Genomic DNA, 20,365 nt, shown 5'->3' on the forward strand with positions numbered 1-20,365 from the left:
ATTAATCTATGAAGCTGACACTCCTACTGCCAGCCAGCGGGACATTAAAGAGGAAGTGTTTGTCCTAGCTCACAGCAAGGGAACGATAATATCTTTGCGAGGGAACGCGAATATCTAATAGGATTAGTGGCAACTAAACGCAAAGTTTCTCAGGGAAACGTAAAAGATTTGAAAAACATTTTTTCCTCCCATCCCAATTTTTTCCACCACCACGTCCCTTTAGGGGTTCTGTACAAATGATGATGAATTGCATTCGCAGTCCTCTCTGGCAGTATTTTTTTTACATTTTTTATGGGGTACAATTTAATTTATTAATCCATGAAAATAAGAATCCAATGCAATTTTGCAATGCAAATGCAAATTTTACTAGGGGAACTCCACCAAAAACACAGATTTTACCCCCTGGAATGATTTTTTTCCCCAAGGGGCCCCCCGCCCAAAACGCGATTGGGCTGGTTTTGGGCTAGGTTTGAGTAGCAATTGGGCGGGTTTTGTTGTGAAAACAACGAGCGCGGGCTTTGACCGTGACGGTCGCTGCTGAGAATGAAGATGAAGATTGATGGATAAAGGGCTGAATTTGGATTTGTTCCTTGTAAACATATGGATTATAAAGATTTGGAGTACAGCAAACAAATAAAATTGATGTGATTTGTGAAATTATGTTGTTTGGTGTATCCGGTTGTATTGTCAGTCGCTGCATAGGAAAAAACGCCTTCTGTGTCACACAGCAAACAAACTAAATATTACAAAATGGTTAAACAATTACAGAAATGTTGTTCATTTTAAGGTTTTAAAGTCTTGTTTAACATTATGTAATCCTCTGAAAAGAGTTTGCAGCACAAGTCGCGAACAGAACTGTTATTTCATATTAAGTAGATAAATAAACGGCATTTAATAAATGCGACTGAAACATGCATTGATATGACAACTGATTTAAAACATTAATGTCACGATTTTAATATTAATACATGGGAATTCATACACATTCACACTTGGATACGTAAATGATTTACTTTTTATTGCTGTTAATACGTATTTTTACGTTTTAGTGCTATACGTCAACATTGTACGTTTTTGTGTGTATGAAAACATAAGTAGATGTACATGTGGTAGAACCACACTTTACATTAAAAATACACGTATTCTGATGAGATTACGTTGCATTGGCAGGTTTGAGAGTAGAGCACTTTATATATTTGAAACAGTTAGGAGACAAAACCTCTAAAAAAGTTATGTATGTCTAAACATTAATTGAGTCTTAAGAAACTGGCTGAAAATAGAGAAAATTATGTTGCAGTTTCATTCATTAGAATATTTTTTTTAAAAGACAATAAAGATGATAAATCAGCAATAGCAACACAGGCATTCGGTGCAATTCAGTATGAATTCATAATAGAGCTGCCATAACAACCAACCAAAAGGTAATAAATAATATTAAACCAATTGATTAGGAAGAGAGAAACTGACAATTGAATCCTTAAACAGGATTAATTTATTCATAATAGTTACAATGTTTAAATTCTTGTAAAATTATGATCATTAGTATATTGTGTGTTGCTGTGAGAGTTGATGTACATTGACAGTCTTGTTCTCTGCATGTGAGGTTGTACTGTAGATAATCCAGTTTCAGACGTCATATACATACTGCCTACCAGTACAACACATTCACAACTACACATACCACAAAACTTGTAAAACATGTCAATCATAATTCCAGCACTGACTGAAGAGGAAACATGTAAAATTAAGCTTTAAATACAACTTCAGATAACTTGTGTCTCTTCTACAGGAATAACACACTTGCTGGCTGTAGGATTGACCAGTTTAGGTAATGTGATTATCCATTGATATCTTGCTGAAACTTAATTTTACTGTATTGAACTTGTTTTATTTTACTGTATATTACAGTTATTAAAGTATATTACAGTAAATGTAAATACAATATATATTTATGCTACAGATCTACATGATAAAAACTTATGATACATAATAAATACAGCAGATAGAGTACAAATACTTCTATAGTACAGATAAAATTCATATGATTTCTACATGGTCACAATGTCTTTCACTCCCAGACTGACAAAGAACAGGGTCTCCTGAACTCCTGTCCAAACTCATGGATCCATTTATTAGCCACTGAAAAGACACCAGAAAAAATATAGCTCAATGTCATGTGAAATTTAATGAAATGTAGCCTTGTTAACAGATTTATATATAAAATATGCATTATAAAAGAGTAATCCAGCAAGAATTTAATAAAAACCTACCCCATTTGTTACCCACTAACACAGGGCATCCAGCATGCTGTGTATCATTATGCACTCTGCCATTCTTTTGGAGGTTGTACCAAAACACGGCTGAACCCTTAAAAAGCAGAGGTTGGATGCATTAATTTTACTTAAATTATTCTAATACTGTATAGATCAGTGAATTGAGGGTTTACCTTTTTTGGCTTCAATGCAACTCCAACTTTAGGAAACACAGTGGCGCCCCCTATCTCCACGTCACTCATCTACAGCAAGAGCACATGAGTTATTGTTCAATATGACTGTACAAAACAGGTAATACGAAAAGTAACTTTGAAGTCTTGTAAGCCTATAATGTTTACAATTCCATTTGAATTAAACAATGGCCATTCAAGACTTACATAAATTAAGAAAGTAGCAATCCTTCCATTTTCAACATCCTGAAAGATCAAACAATAAGTTATCTTACAATGATTTGATCAGTCAATATATAATCAAGCTCTCATTGACAGTTTGAAGTCATAAAAGCAAATTAGCATGCAAGCAATGGGTTCTCTCTGGGTTAAGGACTGCATCACTTTAAGTATTACACTTGAAGAGAGATTACACTTTGATTTACAACATAAATTGGATATTCAAACCTTAAATGTGAGTTTTAGAAATGTTAGCTAATTACTACAACATATTGTTAATTTCTCCAATTTGATGAACAGCGGACAATGCCCTGCTGGTTGAGAATTTCACCATACCGGCCCTCTCCCAAATGGCACCCTAAACACTCGCGGTCCGCACTTTCCTGACATAACACCGCTTTGACTGTCGGGAAGACGTCTGCAGCGGAGCTCTCTGCAGTGGGGGCTCGGAAAAAGTGCGCATCAAGGGTTCATATCGATATAAACCCTTCTGAAACCTAAAATGACAAATGGGACACACTACGGTCTCTTGGACTTAAGGGACACATGTACGCGGCAACCATTGTAAGTGCACAAGAACATAAGTGTAAATGAAGTGTGCCATTTGGGACAGAGCCCAAGTCCATATATGACTTATGGGGGTGTGGTTACGTTTGGGAGTGGACTTTAGAGATGGGACCAATCAAATGGCAGCCTCATAAAAAGCAACCACTTGTTAAAGGCATGTTCACGCGGCCTCATAATTCCTCATAATTGTAGTTATGAGATTCTTGTAAAAAGCGTTCACGTCCTCGTATTGCTCGTAATTACAGCTTGTAAGCTGGGAGTTTTCTGAAAGCTCCCACATGTACTGTACCACGTGGCCAGTGTACCACCTGACCGCTGTAGATTCATTTAGGCGTTGATAGTGGTGCCATGGAAATGCACAATTCCCAGTCCAAGGACTAAAAGGAACAGCTCCAAATATAACGTCACGTGTTGTCATTTCAAGATTCCGGTAAATACGAGGTGGCGTGAATGCAGCATAAGTCTAATGTCACGTGTCACCATTTCCAGGTCCAAACGCACTGTCAGATGCCAAAAGCAAACAAACATTGCTAATAGTACACTCATGGTGTGCTGTAATACTATTGAAAAATCATGTAGTAATAAAATCCTTAGAACCTTTGGGCCCTATTTTAACGATCTAAACGCATGGCCTAAAGCGCAAGGCGCAAGTGCACTTACGGCGTGTCCGAATAAACTTTTACTAGTTGAAAGGTGCTCTAAGTGATGTCACGCGTTATTAGGCCAAAACATTTTTTGTCACATACAGCAAACATCTCCTCACTATCCGCTAGCTGCCTGTCCCCTGAACACACTGTAAAAAAACGTGGTCTCTGTAGTCGCCACAAGCTCCAAAAATGGCAACAAAAACTACCTGGTGCAGCCTGGACCACGAAACATAATAAACATGCTTTTTTCAGGAAGCACGGAGGGGAGGGGGAGGAGGAGGAGGAGGGAGGGTCTAGCTAGCCTCTGTTTTGTTTGTCAACACTTCGAACATCAACAGAAAGTTACTACACCCAGGATCGCTTAGAGCACCTAAGGACGGGGAAAATAGTCGGTGCGCCCGGCGCATTGTCTAAAGAGGTTGTCCCTATTCTCTTAATGAGTCATGGGTGTGTTTTGGGCATAACCTGCAATAAACCAACCAGAGTCTCGTCTCCCATTCCCTTTAAAAGCCAGTTGCATTCGCGCCATGGCGTATTTGCTATAGACCTTTATAACAGCGGAATTGATTACCATAAGAGCTCCTCGAAGCAGTGCAGTGCTTTTTCTGGGTATGTATATTTTCAATGTGATATCAACACCCAGTTGAATAAACGCCTCTTAAAATAAGCATCCGCGGGATAATTTCAAAATCCGGACGTTTTCAGAGACAGGAGAAGATATTTTGATGATTGCTGTGTACAGAATTTATCTGAGAAAGCCTTGGCTCGTAAACATAATTGATTATTTCACCACATCGTGTCAGTGCTCGTCTAAATAGTAACGGTAACGCTGCAGCTTGAGAGACTTGATGAATGAGATCAGAATGAACATATTTATTCATTTGAATTAAATATTTTAGTCATTATTCTGCATCATTTTTCATTGAAAATCATTTCACTGTATGCAATTCACAACATTTGTCAAAATTCATAATATCCAAAGCAGTCGCACTGTCAACGCATACTCGTGCACGAGTTTTGGGAAGCGTTCCCTCGAAATGAGCTGTGAAGGAGGGGGGTTGTTCTTACGCATGCGCATTGCGCTCATTTCAAAAACTCACAGTCTTTGGTTTCTCAGTCATCGAAAACATCCTCTGTAGCACCTTTAACACCTCATTAAATTGCTTTTAGGCGGTTAAGGCGCATTCATTCATCTTTTTTTTACTACAGTTCTAACGAAAATTAACGATGGTTTTACTACAAGTAAAACCAAAATAACAATGGTTATAATTAAACCATGGTAACCACAAATCAACCATGGTATTTGTAGTAAAACTGTGGTAATACAAATGGTAATCAACCCACGACAAAACATGGTTACTACATTTTTTCTATAATTAAACCATGGTTAATTTTCATAAGGGAGCTCATCAGTCATATTAATTTAAACTGTAAATTCAACAGGTATGAAATGCAATCAGGCAGAGAAAAACACTGTTAATAAAAATACAAGCAGGTTAGTTGGGAAATACATTTATTTATTATTCCAAATGCACATTTAAGGGAAATATATTTATAGGAACATTTCATCAGATTGAAGATATGAGATGTATTGTATCTATTTCATGCATGCTATCTTGTATGTATCTATTTCAGTTGCTTCATAGTTATGTGCCCGAACACACCTCGTTTTCAGACCAGCACGCCCATGGGCGCACAAATGGGCACAAATGCATTGCTATTTAAACAACGTGGCCCAGGACATGGAAACCATAACCGCACCGGGCTGAAACTAGCAAAAAACACTTGCATGGCGTCGCATTGCGCCAGGTGTATGATAGGGCCCAAAATCTCCATTCTGAAATGGCCAGACAGTGACTCATCTTTTATGAATCAATGAAATATTGGTGTATGGGTATAAATAGTGTTCACAAACTGCTGTTAATATACTGTATTCTCAGTTGGCTTTATTTTAATATATCTTACCCATGCATCATAATGTGGATCAAATCTGCCACCAATCCCATAGTTCTGAACCTGGAAAATGATTGAAATTTTCAGGTAAAACAACACCTGCTTCACATGGAAAAATACATTTATTCATTTAAGGGACCTTTATATCCATTGAAGTTCTAATATAAAATGTATATATAAAAATGTAGCCTATTATCAGCCCTCAAAGCACTTGTGCACTCTAGCAAATGTTACCAAAAAAACAAAACAAAAAAAAAACAGACTAAACCAGTTTTGTGTTTACGTTGCTCAAATAGAGTGCTTAGCCAGCTACAGAAAAACTGGTAGCCAGGCAACAGACAAGTGACCAGTCCTGAGTTGCGACCCTGATAGCACACGTACATCTCGGAGACATCTATTTGATGTGTGTGTTTACGTATGGAAGACGTATTTTTTTTAGAGTGTTTGCTCATCTGCAATATGTCTATAGGACGTTCCCTGTCAGATGTCAAATAGACGTTTAGAAGATGTCTTTAAGATGTTTATGATTTAGAATGTATGTAAAACTGACATCTTAAAGATGTCTATCAGATGTTTGTAAACAGCAGAAGCTTTCCAGATGAAGTGATCTTTAACAGACATCTTGCAGCGTACGTTTGCTATCTGGGAACGTCGCTTCACGAATACTAGACAACCGCACAGAGAATAGTGTAATGGGCTATATCAAAAAGAGTATAGAACCCAAGAGGCGATACTTTTTGGGCAACAGTCACTACGTGGCGCTCCGGTAGCGTGGCCGCCATTATGGGGTGAAAATACTAACTGGACCATAGAATCCTTCACAGCTTACGGACCCAAAATCAGCGAATTTCACTGCCAAATCAGAAGCGCAATAGAACAGTTTTTTAAATTAAGTCACCAGTAAATTGTATGGCTCCCACCGTAAATTATGTATTGTCTTATATATGTTGTATTTTACCAGTTGTGGAATCCAACCATTCAACCATCTGAGGTAACGTAGTTAGCCTACTTTATTGAGTATTTCCATTTTATGCAACTTTACACATTTATTAATAGTAAATTAATAATTAATATATTTAAGATCATCATGTTTGCAGCGAACAATATATTTCAGACCTAGTGGAGTAATAGTAATAATAGTATCACTCCACTAGGTCTTAACTGAAATAGGTTATATTGTACATTTTAATGGATCACGCTACAAACATAATCTTATAATACATGATGCATTGCTGTGTCCGTTATCCCATAATTCCCACTTTTGGACACTTTTGCTTTAACGGACATTAAACACGGCAAAATCAAGCTGTTAAATTTATATGTAGCCTATTGTCCAACATTCCTAATTTTTCTGATGCATGTCCTTAATTTAATTTTATAAGTTGGTATTAATTCAGTGTTTATAATGCTAATACTTGAACTTCAAAGAATTGTAACCCAAACTGTCTGGATTTCTAGAGACCAAAGGTTTTGTGAAAGTGGAAGACTTAAACACAAAGTGGGTAAAATAAACTGTTAAAAGGATTTGATGATCACTAGTGATAGTATTTTATTCTGTTGTCATCATTCAGGTTTGATTTCAGCTTTAATGTACGTTTTTTTAACAAAGCAGCTGATACTGCCATAGAAACTAGTGGGCTGCCGACTCGCTTTCACCACAAAATGGCAGAAACGCAGGGCTGCTGCTGGGCACCGGTGTTGCAATGGAACGTTCTACTGAGTGTCGCTTCTTGTTACTGTATATTGGCTATATGCACGGAGCGTTCTTTAGAACTTCCGCAATAATAAGCCAGCTCGAAAACTTCCGGTTAGATGTCATTTGCTGGTGTGTTGAGCATCAGTAGTGTAATACATGTAAGCATTAATTTAGTTATTCAAACATAAGACCTTAAAAAAATAAATAAATATGTACCTCCTCAGCTAAATTCAATTCGACCATCAGTTTCCACACTTTTATGTGAAAAAAGGCTTCAAAAATTAAATATTTAATGTGCACCTTAGTTAGATTAATTGAATAAAATGTGTTTTTACAATTGTGCCAAAATCATTGATCTTGCGCTGCTGTGATTAAAGGGAGAGCGTGTGGCTCGCTTTCTGTGTAATTATTATAATTCACAAGAAAAGTTATTGATTTTTTTTTTGTTGTTGTTGTTGAGTATTTCATACTTAACATTGACAAAATGTATTTTTAAACCTAGTTATTTTATAATGTTTAATATTTAGTCAAAAACAAAGTGAAAAACGATTAGAGGAAATGGCTGACATATGCGCAAATAAATGCTACTTTGCCGCCACCTGCTATAGTGGTAATTATTTTCTTTTTTTTTTCTTTTTAAATAAGTGTTTTCTATAAAATGTTGAATTTCCTACATTTTGAAACGTTCGGTTTTACAATGGGGACAATCTCAGAAGGATGAACAAATAATGTTTGTGGTCATCACATTAAAAATAACATTTGAAGTGCTTGGGGAAAAAATGTGTGTGTGTGTCTAATTACAGACACATAGTTTTTAAACGTCCCAATAGCTTCGTCTTTATTGCAATCAATAAAACTGGTTTATTGGCAAATTAGGTAAATGTGATAACTGCATTAAAATATAAATACAACATTAAAAAGTCAACCATTGATGGTTTTGTGTCGATGTATAGCAACTAACAGTTCACCGGAAATGCCCGAGCTGGCTTAACAACAACCAGGAAGTAGGCTAACCGTGCATATAGCCTATTGTTCTGCCTTGCCATACCAGGCTTAAGTGGAAACACAACTGGAACCTTTCAGCCCGACAGTGGTTTTATATTCGCACATTCGGACATCCATATTCAATAGCCTTGTTAGTCACTACATTGGGCATTCACAAGTAAATATGCCATTAAAACAATACTTGCCTATTTTGATCGACTGTGAAAAATGTTGTAAGTTGACAATCGTTGGTTGTCAATATCATGTCGCTACTTAAAAATTCGCAAACATTAATTTATTGGAAAGTCTGAATTTATCAGAAGTCCTAATGTGTGAATATAAAACCAACTTTACCCAAGTGAAAAGCGGCTAATGTTGCCTGAAAGTCTAAAATTCATTTAGTAATCTTTATGTTTTGAGTGCAAGAAAGTATGACCAAGCTAGCTGGAAGACAGGCTTTGTAAAGCTTTGTTGAACTAGGACATAAAGAGTTGTCCATATAAAAATATATCCTGCCTGTGTATGAACAGATAATTTCTTTCTTACTGTAACCGTACATGTAGATATTCAGAGGATTCCATGGAGAGTCCTGTGATGTCTGCAATATTCTGACTGATACGAGCAAGAACAGTGTTGTCTTCCTCCAGAAAAACACTGAAAACAAGGGAATGGTTTCAAGCAACACTTATGTTAACAAATTGAACTATTTCGTTTCCCGTTTCCATTTTTCTTCCCAAGAAGTGAGAACAAAATGGTTAATTAGTTAATAAAATAAATAATATAATGTAACATTAATGCATCATATATTAGGGCTGGGCGATATATCGCATGCGATTCTCACGCGCATTTCGTCAGTAAAGCCGGTTCCCTGATTACCGCTAAATCGCCATCACCTGCTTTCAAATGAAGCGCCATTTAACAGACAGAGCCGTAGTTCACTGATAAGCCACGCAAATATCGCGTTCATTATCGAAGGCGATTCATCTGCGATATGAACGTGATATTGCGTGGCTTATCAGTGAACTACGGCTCTGTCTGTTAAATGGCGCTCCATTTGAAAGCAGGTGATGGCGATTTAGCGGTAATCAGGGAACCGGCTTTACTGACGAAATGCGCGTGAGAATCGCATGAGATATATCGCCCAGCCCTAATATATATATATATATATATATATATATATATATATATATATATATATATATATATATATATATATATATATATATATATATTTTTTTTTTTTTCAATTTTGGGTGAATATAAAAGATTATCACCTTTGAGAAGTACGGATGTTTGAGACTCCTAGATGTCTAATCCTAGACCTAGAAAGCTAAAGTAGGACACACAAGGGAAATGGAACATCAGATAAAAGTATGAATAAAAAGGAAGCAAACAATTATCTACAATATCGAGATTGTCTTCACTATAGAAATAAGTTGCCAAGCCAAATTTTAGAAGGAATATCCAAATACTTTTGCCTATTGAATAGCACAATAAAGCATCAAAACTATTAACAAGATATTAGATTCTAATAGTGACAATTAAATATCTTAATGTTTTGTGTGTGTGTGTGTGTGTGTGTGTTTTAGATATTCACTTGAGGTATAGAGATGTTCTTCAGGAATTCTATCTCTCTGTCTGATATAATGTCATGATATCTGATGATTCGAGGCTCGTCCCACTCCACTTCCTCTTTCACTGGTGCATACATCAGTCTGGGGTTTCCTCCACCTGTGCTGTACCTACAGGACAGCGCCCTCTGCCTCTTGGAGGTCTGATTTTATAAAATATAATAGACTTATAATCCACACACAAAGCTTCACATTGACTGTTTGTAATTTCATGTCAAATAATGATTTAAATTGTAAACACTGCACTTGCCCTCTCATCAACTTCTCCTCTGCACAGTGCTTCATAAGAGTTATTTGATTTTGTGTTTAGCGTGAATATGTCAGGATTTGAAGTTCTCTGGAAGCGAAGGAGTTTGTAAAGGCTCAGCTCAACTTTGACTTCGTCGTTAGTTGGATCTGAGGAAAATAAGTTTATATAGAACTTTACTTCTCTAATCCCACAACCTCACATATAAAAATATTAGTATTAAACTTCATGTCAACATGACCTCACCCAGATTTAGAAGCCGTTGGCCGAAGTAGATTGCCACAGGTAGGCTACCAAAACGATAGGCTGAGGAACTAAGGTAACGGAGCAACTTTTTCTCAGTTGTGGTTGAGTATTCTGTTAATTTGTCCAGACTGTACCAAAACCAGTGAAAGGCATGCTGGAATTTATTCTCATTATAAGCGACCAACCCCACATGGTAGGCTTCATCTGCATTTAGAGATGTTTCTGTGAAATGTGAAATGAAAGAATCAATAAGATTGGAACTTATTTTGAAAAGAAATAAAGTGAAACTGACATTTCTTTTCAGACATTTTACCCTTTGTGATGTTGTGTGGGTAGAGTTTGTAGAACTCTTGCAGTCTGATCAGTTCTGAAGCTGCACCATCCACATCCTCCTGTGGGATCTCTTTAAATGCCAGCAGTTTCTCATACACTACAATATTTTTAAACACAAGAACAAATCAATGAACAACTGAAACGTTTAATAAAATTGCAAGAAAGCTTTCATCACCATTCACCTTAATCTTCTGGGCTTGTTTTCACTTGCCGATTTAGGAGAAACTCTTAAAAATAATGAGCGTGTCAGTCCTAATTTTAGGACTCCTAAATTTTTGCTCTTATGTATTTCACAAAGCATTTTAGCGCTAAAACTAGCTTCTAAATCTGTGAAATTTTAGGAGTAGTCAAGAGGACACCTAAGTCACTAAGACAAAATCAAAAACAGTCCTAAAATGATTGTTGCTGCCAATCCGCCTTAGCAATCCACCCAAAGACACTTTACACCATTGAAGCAATAGCGATAGAGCCTTGGGTGCTGAGCACTTTCTTCAGAAATGCAATAGGCCTACATATTTTGATTTATAGATTTGAATCAACGATAAAACGCCAAAAATAAATCTTTAATAAATAAATAAATAATGATAATGCCTGATTAGCTGTGGCAGTTGTTTTCACCAGTTCACACTTACAAATGATCAAATAGAGTAAAAAAAAAAAAAAAAAATATATATATATATATATATATATATATATATATATATATATATATATATATATATATATATTACTATGCATTTCTGAGCGTTTATTATATATATATATAATAAGCGTATTTGGCATGCTGTCCAAGGGGATCGAGGGCTCCAAGCTTGGAATTTTGCACAAATCCAGAGTTCTCCTCGTATCTCCAGCCAGCCGAGAGTGAGGAACGGGTTGGTGGAGGGATGCAGAAAACTGTCGATGTAGGTCGGCTCTTGTCTGTGTATATAAACCTCCACTCAAGCTGATTAGAGAGACCGTTTGAATGTGCTCCTCCAAAACTTTTTTTATACAACATAATTTGTCTGCAAGCTCTCGAGACACATGTAAGAGGCAGACAATTAGCTGAACATAAATGTTTAATTAGTGACACTTAGCCTACATTTTAAAACCTTTATTTGAATGTGGCAACAGTTTTATTTTAATACCTTTATTTGTATATTGCAACATCATACCTCATTCTACAATATTTCTATGATTAAATCGCTGACAGAGACTCCTCCCCGCATCAGCCAATCACTGTGGGCATAGTCCAGCAACGAGGGTCAATCGGGTCAACCCCTGTCACAGAGACGAACTCTGTGATTCCCTCCTCTGGCCATCAGAGGGCGCCATCACCTGAATACTGACATTCACACATTCACACACACACTACATTTCCCACAAGCCCTGTACCTTGGCGCTAATCACCACACCCAGCTGCCATGCATTATCTGGACTATTTAAACCCCTCTCAACCTCACCATCATTGCGAGGTCTTGTATTACTACGGTTTGCATTTCTGAGCGTTTATTATTCTGATTGTCTGCCTGTTATTGACACGGTTTGTTCCCCGTCTACGATTCTCTGCTGCCTGCCCTTGGACTGTTAATTGTTTATTGGACTTGTTATTGAAATCTGCCTGCCCTGATCTATTGCCTGTTTTACGACTACGATTTTGCCTGATCCCTGCCATACCTATTTGCCTCTGTTTGACCACTGCCTGTTTGACCACGAGACTTGTCAATAAAAACCTGCTTATTTATCCCACTTCGTGTGACGACTCGTTACAACCCCGCCCTTTCTCTTAGCTTAAGACTTCTCTCTATTCCTTTGTAAAAGTTGGTCTCAGCAGCTTTGTGAATAGCTTTTAAGAGAAAAATCTTAGCTAAGAACTTTTACTGCCATTAAGGAGAACTCTTAGTGGTAAGATAAAATGTTTTGTGAATACAGCCCCAGATTTTTATTTTTATTAATAAATTATGATGATACATGTTTACATGTTTCAGTCAAAGCATAAAATGCACTCTTACTCTCATAAAGATGCAGTTGAATGTATTCAACAATAATCGATCTTTTGGTTGTCACTCTTCTGAGAAGTTTGTAAGCTGCCGCAGGGTCTCTCATGGTTTTCTCAGGGTTCTCAGGGTCAGAGAATGTGAGTAGTTGAAGAACCAGAAGAATACTGGATTGAAGTTCATCAAAAGTTATAGGGTTAAGTTAATGTATTTAATAACATATGTCTTGATCCAAAAACACAAACTGCAAGACTGCTAAAAATTCACAACTGATTTCCTACCAGTTTATTGCTGTAAATTGAAAACATTATAATAATAAAAAAAAAAATGCTTTAGTTCTTTATAAGGAATAATGAAAGTGTTTTCACCTCTTCATTCTCTCTACATTCTTTTCTTCAGCATCAGTGTAGAGACTAAAGCTTTCCAGAAGATCTTGCTCCTCCTCAAAAATCCGTGCAACTTTTTCTATAAAAAATTATATCTGCACGTCATTTTTTTTTATATCATTTTATAAAACAGGTATTTCTATTATACTGTTTTAACATACATAATGAAAAGGTTTTATTATATAAGAAAGCAAAGAGAAAGTTAAAAATTAGTCATTACTGGAATCAGTAACTAAAAAAATTGGATTGTAAATCTTAAAATATATGTGCGTAAATGTATGAAGATGTAATTATGTATGGAAAAACTGTGGCAAAAGCTGTATTAAGATCAAAAGTGTCTCACAAATGAATAAAATCAGTGCAACAGTGTAAAAACATTAGAGAAATATGAACAAAACACTAAAATAATGGTTTAAAAATTAATAAACTCAAATAAATGTATTGATGTTGAATTTAATTAAAATATAAATAATAATATACCTATTGATGAGATGATGTCACGTCCAGTAGTAGTAGTAGTAGCAGTAGTACAGACAATCCAAGAAAACACCACAAATACTGTCTGTTCCTTTATAGCCATTTTCAGACCTTCATAACCTCAAAACACACACATACACACACACCAAAAAAAACATATGAATGCATCTTGAAGTGAACTAGCGGAGCTTAAATACAGACAGGTCACGTGCATTCTTTTATAAACACACCTGTATTACATCATCTGCCCGCATTTTGCAGTTTCCCAGTACTGCAGTCGAAAATTAAAAAACGAAAGCGAAACATTTGTGACAGTCATGATGATGCTCCAAAAATAGCCACTTGTTTCTTGTATGTAATTAGTAATTTAGATGTACATTCACAACAATGTATAAAAAGGTACAAAGGGTATAATCATGATAGAAGTGGAAATGCATTCTAATATATTTTCAAAGTCATGGCCCTGCTCTGATGTCCCCTAATAACTGGAGAAACATTAATGTGTCCTTTCAAAATATGAGACCTGTTTTAACAATACACAATGGGCATATAAGTTTTACTTGTGTTTAACTTTTCTTTTAAGTGAATACATGATGTTAGATAACTGCATGATTTGTATTATTTTAACAGTATATTTCTGCCATATGGACATTGATCTGAAACAGTCACCTCTGATAACAGATTACTCTTAATCATAGAAACATGTTCTGTAAAGCTGCTTTGAAACTGTGTATTGTGAAAGTATACAGTAGCTGCAAGATGGGCTTTGCAAAGCTTTGTTAAACTAGGACATAGACAGAGTTGTCCAAATAAAAATACCAGATATTAGGCTACATTTTTATATAACTATTTTATATTCAAACTTCAATGAATATCAAGGTCTCTATATCTTCTATATATATATATATATATATATATATATATATATATATATATATATATATATATATATAATATATATATATATATATATATATATATATATATATATATATATATATATATATATATATATATATATATATATATACACAGTACGGTCCAAAAGTTTGGAACCACTAAGATTTTTAATGTTTTTAAAAGAAGTTTCGTCTGCTCACCAAGGCTACATTTATTTAATTAAAAATACAGTAAAAACAGTAATATTGTGAAATATTATTACAATTTAAAATAACTGTTTTCTATTTGAATATATTTCACAAAGTAATTTATTCCTGTGATGCAAAGCTGAATTTTCAGCATCATTACTCCAGTCTTCAGTGTCACATGATCCTTCAGAAATCATTCTAATATGCTGATCTGCTGCTCAAGAAACATTTAATGTGTACAATTATACAAAATATTTGTGTACAATATTTTTTTTCAGGATTATTTGATGAATAGAAAGTTCAAAAGAACAGTGTTTATCTGAAATCTAATCTTTTGTAACATTATAAATGTCTTTACTGCCACTTTTGATTGATTTAATGCATCCTTGCTGAATAAAAGTATTCATTTCTTTAATTTTTTTCAAAAAAATAAAATAAAAGTTCTTACTGACCCCAAACTTTTGAACGGTAGTGTATAATGCTGCAGAAGCTTTGTATTTCAGATAAATGCTGTTCTTTTGAACTTTCTATTCATCAAGGAATCCTGAAAAAAAAAGTAGTTTTCAACATTGAAAATAATAATAAATGTTTATTGAGCAGCAAATCAGCATATTAGAATGATTTCTGAAGGATCATGTGACACTGAAGACTGGAGTAACGATGCTGAAAATTCAGCTTTGCATCACAGGAATAAATTACTTTGTCAAATATATTTAAATAGTACACAGTTATTTTAAATTGTAATAATATTTCACAATATTACTGTTTTTTACTGTATTTTTAATTAAATAAATGTAGCCTTGGTGAGCAGACGAAACTTCTTTTAAAAACATTAAAAATCGTAGTGGTTCCAAACTTTTGGACTGTACTGTATATTATATATATATATATATATATATATATATATATATATATATATATATATATACACAAAAATGCAGAAACTGAGGCTTTTCAATGATTTCTAATAAGAAACAGTTTTTTTTTTTTATAATGAATGACTTATCTGAACAGAGCTGATCACATTGTGATATGAACTTCAAGTCCATAGTGTCTCAAAGCTGGATGAAATGCACAGAGATTGATTGATATTCTTGATATTGATTATTGCGTATCAATATAATATATAGATAGTCTTCTATTTTTTCAGTTCAGGAATCAGTATGATTTTACATGAATGTTTTTGTTAAGTTACATTAAGATTGACATACAGTTATTGTGGTATGAGATATGTTCTGTTTCCCTCCCTGATCTGTCTAAAGCTTGATTTTTAGGTGAAGTCCAAGAAGAAAACAAGGCTGTCATGCGTCAACATACTTGAGCGTCATCATACATGACATACACAACATAAAATAACACACACACACACACACACACACACACACACACACACACACACACACACACACACACACACACACTTCTGTGTGTGTACTTATTCTGATCCACTTCAGTACTTATATAATCACTAGGATTTTTCAGGACAAACATAAGGAATTATGCATAGTTGCATCTATAACATAAACAAATACGTAACATAAACATAAACCATGAGCAAAATAACACACATATTCATTGTGTACTTTTAGTTTCTGTATTAGTCACACTCGCATGTGATGCAGATATGGTTGCTAATGTCGCCACAGTGAACTTCAAGAATGTGACATTAAAGAGGTCTGTGAACTCGCAAGTAAAATGTCAGACACCGTAATGTGCTCTGGCCCCCTTCCTGTTCGTCTGAGTGATGAGATACTTAGCAGACTATTATCACTCAATGGCTGACTGTCTAACTGGTGTCTGCAGAATAATATAGGGTTCATAGACAATTGGAAAAGTTTTTGGGGCAGACCTGACCTGTTGAATAGAGATGGTATTCGTCCCTCCTGGGATGGTGCCACTCTTCTCTCTAGTAATATGGCACATAGTCTTAAAGCTGAAACATGACAAACTAAGGCCCAGGTCAGGAAGCAGACATACTGGCTAAACCGACCATCTGCTAGCTGTCTCACATCATGGAAGTCCAATAAGTCCCAACACATAGAAACTCTTTCACCTAGATATTATCACATAGAGACTGTACCTGTACCCCAAATTAGTATAAAATTAAAAAAAGTATTATACAAAAAACTCCCAAATCCATTTAAGGGTAAAAATGTAATTGATGCTCAACAAATAAAAAACAAATATAATACTGATGAACAAATTATAAAGCTTGGGTTGCTGAATATTAGATCCCAACAGAAACTATTGACTCTCTCTTTTCCTGCACATTAGACGCAGTAGTTCCTTTGCACTTAAAAAGATTAAGGAAATTAGTCCAACGCCGTGGTACTACGAGCACACGCGGGCCCTTAAGAGAGCAGCCAGAAAAATGGAGCGCAGCTGGAATAAAACAAAACTAGAGGTTTTTCGCATTTCGTGGAGAGAGAGAAAGCTTGAGTACAGAAAGGCCTTATTTTTCAAATCTTCTAGAAGAAAATAAACACAACCCTAGGTATTTATTTGATACAGTGGCTAAATTAATGAACAATAAAGCTTCAACTTCTGATGTTTACAAACAGCACAGCAGTAATTACTTTATGAACTTGTTTACTTGCAAGATTGACAATATTAGAGAGAAAATTATAACCATGCAAAAAAATTTAATTAATTCGCTGCTATAGTTGAGGAAGAATTGTCTAAACTTAAATCATCAAAATCAACAACATGTATGTTAGACCCTATACCGACTAAGCTATTGAAAGGGATGCTTCCAGAGGTCATAGATCCTCTTCTTAATATCATTAACTCATCCTTATCACTAGGATACGTACCAAAAACTTTTAAGTTGGCTATTATTAAACCTCTTATTAAAAAAACACAACTTGATCCTAGAGAATTAGTCAATTATAGGCTGATCTCGAATCTACCTTTTCTGTCAGAAATACTAGGAAAGGCAGTATCATGCAACTATGTTCCTTTTTAGAAAGAAATGGTATCTGTGAGGATATCCAGTCAGGATTTAGACCGTACCATAGTACTGAGACTGCTCTCATTAGAGTTACAAATGATTTGCTTCTATCATCAGATCATGGTTGTATCTTTCTATTAGTGTTAGTGGATCTTAGTGCTGCATTTAACACTATCGATCACAACAATCTATTAAATAGACTCGAAAATTATGTTGGCATTTGTGGAATTGCATTGGCATGGTTCAAATCATACTTATCTGACCGTTATCAGTTTGTAGTAGTAAACAAAGAGATGTCATATCGATCACGTTACAAGTTCAGTATGGTGTACCACAAGGCTCAGTACTAGGACCATTGCTGTTCACTCTGTACATTTTACCCTTGGGAGATATCATTAGGAAGCATGGTGTTAGTTTTCACTGTTACGCTGATGGTACTCAGCTCTATATTTCTTCGTGCTCTGACGAAACTTACCAATTCACAAAATTAACGGAATGCATAGCTGATATAAGAAATTGGATGACCAGAAATTTCATACTACTAAATTCAGAGATTCTAATTATTGGACCAAAAACCTGTGCACGTAATAACCTAGAACACTGTCTAACACTTGATGGCTGCTCTGTTAAGTCTTCGTCGTCAGTTACGAACCTGGGTGTGCTCTTTGATACCAATATTTCATTTGAAAGCCACATTTCTAGCATTTGTAAAACCGCATTCTTCTATCTTAAAAAATCTAAACTACGACATATGCTCTCAATGACAAATGCGAAACAGTTAGTTCATGTGTTCATGACCTCAAGGCTAGATTACTGTAATGCTCTACTGAGTGGTTGTTCTGCTCGCTTGATAAACAAACTGCAGCTCGTACAAAATGCAGCAGCTAGAGTTCTTACTAGAGGAAATATGACCATATTAGCCCAGTTCTGTCAACACTGCATTGGCTCCCTGTTAAACATCGTATAGATTTTAAAATCTTGCTAATTACTTACAAAGCACTAAATGGTTTAGCTCCCCAGTACCTAAGCGAGCTCTTAACGCATCATAGTCCTTCATGTCTATTGCGATCTCAGAATTCAGGCCAGTTTATAATACCTAGATAGAATATCAAAATCAACCGCAGGTGGTAGATCCTTCTCCTATTGGGCACCTGAACTCTGGAACAATCTTCCTAGCATTGTCCCTGGCATACACATAACACATTATCAACTGATGTTTTCAAATCCGAAGGATTGTTAGGCTGCATAAATTAGGTCAGCTGGAACTGGGAACACTTCCTACACCAAATGTACTCGTTACATCAGAAGAAGAATGGCATCTATGCTAATATTAGTGTCTCTGTTTATCCCGAGGTTTACCGTAGTCAGCCGGATCAAGGCCATGTCCAGGTGAGATTGAGGACGTGCACCTAGACACAATGACAACGCAGTTCTGAAGTATCAGCAGAGATTGTGTCAACTAGATCATCTCCTGTGAAGACCTCATCGACACGACAGCCAGTGGGACAGATCTTCAACAAACCGTCCCATACCGGCGTGATGAATACGATCTTCGACTAGATGGAACTGGAATAAATACTTTGAATGTTGCGATCCCAATCGGACATATGAAAGCTGCCTGAATCATAATCAGGCACTGTTCACTGTTGGCCAGAGGAGGACTGGCCCCCCGACTGAGCTGCCATCTCCTTTGGCTCTTAGTTGGGGACACTTGACATTTGGGGCCTTATTTTAACGATCTAAACGCAAAGTGTAAAGCGCACGGCGCAGGTGCACTCAGGGCGTGTCCAAATCCACTTTTGCTATTTTAATGACGGAAAAACGGTCCGTGCGCCGGGGCACATTTTTTAAATGGGTTGTCCCTATTCTCTTAATGAGTAATAGGCGTAACGTTCAATAAACCAATCAGAGTGTCATCTCCCATTCCCTTTAAGAGCGAGATGCGCTCGCGCCATGGTGGATTGCTATTTACATGGCGGAATTTGTTGGCGGAAAAGCTGAACGCTTTTCAAGGGAAGAAACCGATCTGCTCGTGTGTGAAGTTAAACATTTAGTTAGAAGTTAAACGAAGTTACATTTTTATATTTATGTAGCCTACACAATAATATTCTTTTACACTGTAATCCTTTTGTTTTTAATATTTGGCATGTTTGTGTGATGCGCATCCCTGTGTGTAATAAGCAAAGTCAACGCGCACTGTAGACGCGCCCAGAGGCGCAGTTTCTACCAACGCGCTCTAACAAAAAAATATTGCACCATTGACTTTAGACTTTAGACCAGGTTTGAGTTGGTCTATGGCGCAGTCTATTTTCAGCTCCTTAAAATAGCAATGCGCCGGCAATGCGCCTGAACACACCTCTTTTTTAGACCAGCACGCCCATGGGCGCACTAACTGGCGCAAATGCATTTACTAATTTAAGGACGTGGTGCTGAACGGGAAAACACGAACGGCGCCGGACGCAAACTAGCAAACGCACTTGATATTCAACAATGTTTTGATCTGCCTGCATTGACACCAT

General features: G+C 36.0%; 1 protein-coding gene across 1 annotated transcript; it reads right to left on the minus strand.

The window, feature by feature from the left end:
* Positions 1 to 1,474: 1,474 nt before the first annotated feature.
* Positions 1,475 to 14,632, minus strand: LOC125251692 (prolyl 4-hydroxylase subunit alpha-2-like). The gene is made up of 14 exons (XM_048164782.1): positions 13,812 to 14,632; positions 13,314 to 13,410; positions 12,961 to 13,112; positions 10,947 to 11,063; positions 10,634 to 10,855; positions 10,391 to 10,536; positions 10,107 to 10,283; positions 9,784 to 9,839; positions 9,067 to 9,163; positions 5,842 to 5,892; positions 2,651 to 2,689; positions 2,447 to 2,515; positions 2,271 to 2,367; positions 1,475 to 2,139 (listed from the first exon to the last, which is right to left on the minus strand). The coding sequence occupies exons 1-14, from the start codon at positions 13,909 to 13,911 to the stop codon at positions 2,069 to 2,071; spliced, it is 1,491 nt and encodes a 496-aa protein (XP_048020739.1). The 5' UTR covers positions 13,912 to 14,632; the 3' UTR covers positions 1,475 to 2,068.
* Between the last annotated feature and the right edge of the window lie 5,733 nt (positions 14,633 to 20,365).

The sequence above is a fragment of the Megalobrama amblycephala genome, linkage group LG17 (assembly GCF_018812025.1).
Source record: "Megalobrama amblycephala isolate DHTTF-2021 linkage group LG17, ASM1881202v1, whole genome shotgun sequence".
NCBI classification, from domain to species: Eukaryota; Metazoa; Chordata; class Actinopteri; order Cypriniformes; family Xenocyprididae; genus Megalobrama; species Megalobrama amblycephala.

Coding starts and splice junctions, on each gene's coding strand:
- LOC125251692 (XM_048164782.1), bottom strand. CDS start 13,911: ATGGCTATAAAGGAACAGACAGTATTTGTGGTGTTTTCTTGGATTGTC. Junction 13,411..13,811: donor TGACATCATCTCATCAATAG/GTATATTATTAT, acceptor AATTTTTTATAG/AAAAAGTTGCACGGATTTTT. Junction 9,164..9,783: donor AACATCCGTACTTCTCAAAG/GTGATAATCTTT, acceptor CCTTGTTTTCAG/TGTTTTTCTGGAGGAAGACA.